Here is a 6,643-nt window from a genome sequence, read left to right as displayed (position 1 = left end):
GGAAGGAAGGAAGGAAGGAAGGAGGGAGGGAAGGAAGGAGGGAAGGAAAGCACCCTCACCCGCCTGCCCAAGTACTAAGGACTCAGGCCAGGGGATGCCAACGTTTAAGAGATCAGGGAGTCAATTAGGAAAAAAACTAAAAAGGAGCAGTTAGACTTGGGAGAAAAACCAGATACTCATGGTATCCTAGATGTCAAGTGAACAGTTTCAAGGAAGAAGTGACCAATCATGTCAAATGCTGCTGAGCGATCAAGATGACAAAGGACTTTTAAACAATACATTAAGCAATGTGGAAGTCATTGATGACCTTGGTAACAGCAGTTCACAGGGAAATAAGAGCAAACATCTAATAGAAAGGATTTAGAAGAATCAGAGGAGACAAATTAAAGACACTGAGTATAAGGCAACTTTCTGCAGTTTTGCTGTAAACAGAAGAGAGAAACAAGGCAGTAGCTGGAGAGACACAGGCCCAAGAGAGGGGTTCTTTTATGACGGCTCATGTAACAGCATGTTACCAAATGGCAGGTTGATGAGCACCACCTGGTGGAGAGGGAAAACGTAATGTAAAAGAAAGGACATAGGGCTGAAGTAACACCCTTAGATACCCAAGAACAGAATCTAAAACACAATAGATGGATTGGTCTCAGCGAGGAACACAGAGTCCATCCACACAAGAGAGAAGACAGAGCATAACAGGCAGACCTCTTTAAGAGTCCCCTGACACATTCTACTAGCCTATAATGATGCTATCCTAGGAGGTGTATTTTCAGTATCCCTATTTTACAGATGAGAAAACCAAGGAACGGAGGTTATGGAACAGCTAGTATAGACAGTCAACAAGTTGGCAGAGCCTGAATTTGAAACCTTGTAAGCTGATTCCAAAATCTTTGCTCTCAAGTATTACATTATACTTCCTCTTCACATGACAAAAAATTCTCTGAACATAATATTCTAATACTAATAGCTGGACTCGACACTGAATGCCACAAAATGTACTAGCAGAGTCTCTATGAGGGCTTAGAGAAAGACCTCAGGCTTTAGGGTCAGACAAGAGTTGGTTTTGAATCTTGGCTTCTGTCCTTAACTACTCTACCCAACCCTAGGAAAATTATTCTTTGAGCCTCTATCTCCTGAACTGTAAAAAATACAAGAGACTAAGTACCTAGCATCTTGCTCAAGGTCATACTAGATATTTAATAAGCAGTAATATTGTTAGTATGATCTTCCTATTGCCCTCCTCCAATCTTCCCTGGGTTCCTCCTATTTCTTAGTCTCTAACATTATTCCCTTCCTATAATACTTACTTTTCTTTCAGCACCTTGACCTCATGTATCTTCTTACCTGTTGCCTGCCAAATTATTCACTACTTAAAAGATCTCAGAGGCCTAGCAGAAGTAAACATCAACTAGACTCTACTATGTTTCTTTCAAATCAGGCAGTACTGACTCTGAAATTCCCTCAGTTTAAAAATAGCCTAGTTTCTGTCTCGTTAGCCATGTAGGCTAATTTTAACCCTGGAGCAGAGCCTAGAGGCTAAAAGAGCCTATGACTCAAACCACCACAACTTAATATCATTACTTTGACAATTTTATGTTTAAATATTACAAATTAGATCACATACATGATAAAATACTCAAAACATTAAAAAGCTCTATTCTCACCTGCAAAGTGAAGTGCTAAATCTCGATACAGTTCTCTACTCATGTTTTGAAACTCAGCCTCCTGCCACACTTTCCCGTCAGGTGTTCGAATCTTGGTCTCTGAAGGGTTGAAACCTAATGTACACCAATAATAGAGAACATTTTTATAAAGTTGCCTTATAAGTTTTTTTATCCTTTTTAAAGTGAGATATAATTAACATACAATAAAACTTGCTCTTTTAAAGTGCACAACTGAGTGATATTTAGTATATTCACAAAATTGTGCAACTACCATCATTATTTAACTCCAGAGTATTTAATTACACTGAAAAGAAACCCTGTACCTATAAGCAGTCACTCTCCACATGAGCCCCTCCATCCCCTGCCAACTACTAATCTACTTTCTATATTTATGGATTTGCCTATTCTGGACATTTCATTAAAATAGAATCATGCAACATGTAGTCTTTTGTGTCTGGCTTATTTTTATTTCACTCAGCATAATGCTTTCAAGGTTCAACCATCATGTAACATCTATCAGGGATTTATTTTTTTTATTGCCAAGTGATATTCCATTGTATGAATAGATCAACATTCTGTTTATCCATTCATCAGCCCATGGACATTTGGGTTGTTTCTACTTTTTGGCCATTATTAATAATGCTGCTATGAACACTCTTGCAAAAGATTTTGTGTCAATATGCTTTCAATTCCCTTGGGTATTATACCTAGGAGTAGAATTGCTAGGTCACATGGTAATTCTACGTTTAACTTTTTGAGCAACCGCCAAAAAACTTGCTAATACAGCTGTACCATTTTACATTCTCAACAGCAACATATGAGGGTTCCAATTTCTCTGCGTCCTCGCCAATACTTGTTACTGTCTGTCTTTTTTTATTACAGCCACCCTAGTGAATATCTCATTGTGGTTTTGATTTGCATTTCCCTAATAACTAGTCATGAACAGATTTATACGCTTTTAAAAGAGGAATGCATAATTAGCTATCACATAACGTGCTGACACACACCATTTAGGAAAAGTAAGCATCAGTGAGATAAAGCAATATACAGTCATTCAAAAAGGCTAGAAGGGAAGAAGCATAAGTTAACTGATAAAAGAATACCAATCTTACGTTGCAAATTTCAGAGAGACAAATTATTCTTCTCCAGATTAAAACAGAGACGATACTATTTATTCCTCTTGTCTTTGAAGACAGGTGTTGATCGCTACCACCTGTCCGTTTTTGCCTGTTGCTGAATGGATGGACAAGCTGCTGCCTATACAGGCAAATTGTACCAAAGTGTGGAAACAGGTCTTTAAAATCAATTGTTCACTTTCTCAAGAAACATTACACATGTGCTATTTCCTAGGAATTACTATTCTGATTTTCCACTCCAAATTTATCACTGCTCTTTAAGCAATACACTGAACTTTGAATTCTATTTTGCAAAACAATAATAATGAATATGGACGATAACCAAAATAGTATGGACAATAACCAAAATACATATTTTAAGATTGGCTCAACTTATCAAAGAATTCGCAACCCATAAATATTTGTAGAATTAAATCAACAGGCTGGAGTCAAAAACTGGTAATGGTATTTACAGGTATTAGATTGAATGTACTGGTAAATTAATTACACGCCTAATAGAAAATAATCTATTCAGCTCTTAGGCACTATAGCCTGAGTTTACTCCTCCTGACATCTGTGGCAAGGGACGCACAATTATGTCTGTATCTATATCAGGAAAAACTGTGTGAACACTGTATTCAGTTTATCGCAAAACGGTCCGCCACAGGAAAGTGTGGCAATCCTGCCCCGCTACCTGAGGATCGACTGCCTTCGTGACTGACACACTAGCTATCCAGACCAGGAAGTTCATGACGAACCAACTACTTTAGGGGAAACAAACATGTCCTTCACCCCAGGAAGGCAACAGTACTAAAGTCAGAAATTCGGAAAAAAGCTAGACAAAATATACAAAACTACACCAGCATCATCTTTGTACAAACATATTTGGATTCGGAACCCATCTTGGAGGTGGCAAGGTAACTGGCTTTGGCGTGATTTGTGATTCCTTAGACCACGCAATGAAAAATGAAACCAAGCATAGCATGGACTTGCGAGACACGCCTGTAGGAGCAGAGAAAAGACCTCACGGAAACAGCAAGAGGAGCAGAACAGAATGGCGAGAGTCAGAGGGACTGCAAAGGCCTGTGCTGGTGCTGCCAACAACAGGAGTCAAGGAGTAAAGACTCTGTCATGACTTTATCTGTGGTGACTGTGTGGACTTTCCATAGGGTTAATAAACTGTAAAAACTTTCAAAAACAGACAAAAAAGCCAGGAGTGGTGGCATGTGCGTACAGTCCAAGTGACCTGGGAGGCTGAGGAAGGAGGATCACTTGAGCCCAGGAGTTCAAATCCAGCCAAGGCAACACAGCGAGACCGTCTCCAAACATTAAAAAAAAAAAAGTAAGTGTGGCAATTCCACACACATCTATCTCTTTTAACCTTTTCTCTTCACCACCACCCCCATCCGGTCTCTGTACATTCGACCCTGAAATTTTTTTCTCCTCTCCTCCTTAGGAAATACTCATCTCTATGTGATTCATCTCCTGTACCTGCATCTTTACTTGCACATTAAATTTAAGAAGACTTTGATATCTGCATTCATTTTTCTTTCTGTCCCCAAGTCTTCATTTCCGTTACTTTGCACACTTTCCCTACCGGCTGGGTTTATTGGACGGAACAAGGAATTCACTGTGCTGTGCACTTACGTGTGTCCACGACACCCTTCTAGGCTCCGAGACAAAGTAAGAATGACCAAGACAGGCTCTTTAACCTCATGGGCACTTACACCAGAAAGAAAAAGACATACAAACATCTATATTCAATACAAGAAAGAATCACATAAACAACCACTCATGTTCACCATTTCGAATTTTTTAAGCAGAATCATAGAACAATTCCTATGTCTCCTTTAAAAATAAATAATAAAGGTGCAGAATGGGTTTAGTACCCTACTAACTACATTAAAAGAGGAAGAAAGTAAATACACACACATTCGCTTACTTGCGTGTGTATGCAAAAATTATCTCTGAAAGGATACACAAATTATTAGCACACACAACCTTCAAAAAGGGGACCGGCAATTGGAGCACAAGAGTGACAGAGCTTTTCAAGGTACACCCTTCTTATCTTTTGAACTGTGAACCAAGTGAATTCATTATGTGTTCAAACAAATACAGTATTTTCAGATGCTTTCAATTTATACTGTCAAAAAGTTGACAGAAAAACAGTTCTTCATTGTTGGAAAAGTAAGTCCTTGCTCAGGACGTTGGAAACCATATTCTATAATGAATTCTCAAGTGTTTGCTAGATTTCAGAAATTAACCCCCCAAAAGTTTTATTTATAAAATATTTAATATGAAAACTAGCATATTAAAAAATTAGTAAACAACTGTGGAAAATCCAGTCACCAACTCAAAGAAAGTTATACTTAAGATTTTCACCCTGGTTCCTTAGGATTTTTTTTTTTAACTTTCAGGTTTTCGTAAATTATCACATAAGATATGAATTCAAATTGACAATCTTAACTTTGCCTTAATGGAATAATCTTTTGTATTTCAGAACTTTGACTTGTAGAATGAACAAACCTTAAATGTGTGATCTACATCTTACGGGTCTGAAATAAGTATAGCATACATTTGGGGTAATCACAATCTCGGAACCAATAACATTTTGACTCCACCATTTGCTATCTGTTCTGCCAATACTGTGGATATGGTACACAAATGAGTAAAATGATGTGAAAGAATTTTATTGATGATACATTAGACCAATCCTGGACAACAGAGCAATTCTTCAGTATTCTAAAATTGGTCACAATTTTATCACAGATCAGCTAGAATGAAATGCAAGTTATTTATTTTTATTTAATTTTCAAAGAGCATCACTAGCTAAACATAGTAAGCAACACAAAACTGATAATTGCTAAAACTGTACATAGTAAGATTTTTTCTAGAGAAAAAATTACTACAGGCATCCCTTAGGACTATAAAAAACTGCAAAACTGGTCAGAGAAAAATTAGACTTGGTAGAGAAATACAAAACAAAACTGACGATAACAAAAACTGCCCTAGTTTGTTAATGATTTAAAATTAACAGAAGAAACAAATCTTGATAATATTTTGATCTACCTAAGTGTATATACAAAAACTAAACTTGGAAAAAATACACACAAAAGAAAAGCTACAGTGGCAGCAGTTTAACTGACAAAAGTGTAATGTGAATTAAACTGAACAAGAAATCAACTCTTCATCAAAAACTTTACACTGATGACCCTGTGAAAATAACTTCAGGAATATAAAAATAAAAACAGAAAATATAAATCATTTATAACCATCATATATAAAAACTTGAGTTGGCTAAAAAAAAAATTAGCTCTGGAAAGCATTTTCCCAATGAAAATCTATCAGTGCTGGTATAAATGTGATTTCAATATTTGTTTTCTTTAATACAGGAGAAAGAAACCTTTGTGTCAAAACTTGAAGGTTAAAATATCAACAAAATCAATGTCAGTGCCAAAATATTCTGTACACAAATATTCACTGGAAATTGAATTGTCTTTTAAATATTACTTTTGAAATAATTCCTAGTAACAATCCAAATACAATGGTAGAATAAGGGCAATATTCTTACAGTTCTCTGAAAATGGTACTAATTCTTATATTCTTTTGCACAATTTATTAAACATTAATATAATAAATCTTAAACTACAAGAATCCCCTGAGGGACCCACTAGAAATTCTAATTCTGGACCCCATCATCCCCAGATTCTGACTTAGGTCCACTGTAGGGTCTAGGAATCTGCATTTTTAATACATACCTTGAAATAATCTCTTTGCATTTGAGAATTACATCCTGTTCTAAAGATGACACCCCCCTCCCCCGCCACACACACACACACACACACACACACACACACACACACACAC

The 6,643-nt window shown here is 36.8% G+C and overlaps 1 protein-coding gene across 1 annotated transcript in view; it reads right to left on the bottom strand.

The window, feature by feature from the left end:
* Nucleotides 1-6,643, bottom strand: part of CEP350 (centrosomal protein 350kDa) — a 175,594-nt gene that overhangs the window by 139,806 nt on the left and 29,145 nt on the right. Inside the window, exon 7 of the mRNA XM_012646529.1 lies at nt 1,662-1,775. Coding sequence (XP_012501983.1) covers nt 1,662-1,775 — 114 coding nt within the window. The remainder of the gene's footprint in view (nt 1-1,661; nt 1,776-6,643) is intronic.

Source organism: Propithecus coquereli, unplaced genomic scaffold, assembly GCF_000956105.1.
Source record: "Propithecus coquereli isolate 6110/MARCELLA unplaced genomic scaffold, Pcoq_1.0 Scaffold246, whole genome shotgun sequence".
NCBI lineage: Eukaryota > Metazoa > Chordata > Mammalia > Primates > Indriidae > Propithecus > Propithecus coquereli.
The sequence above is the reverse complement of the archived record's forward strand: the minus strand, read 5'-3'. Positions and strand labels throughout refer to the sequence as shown.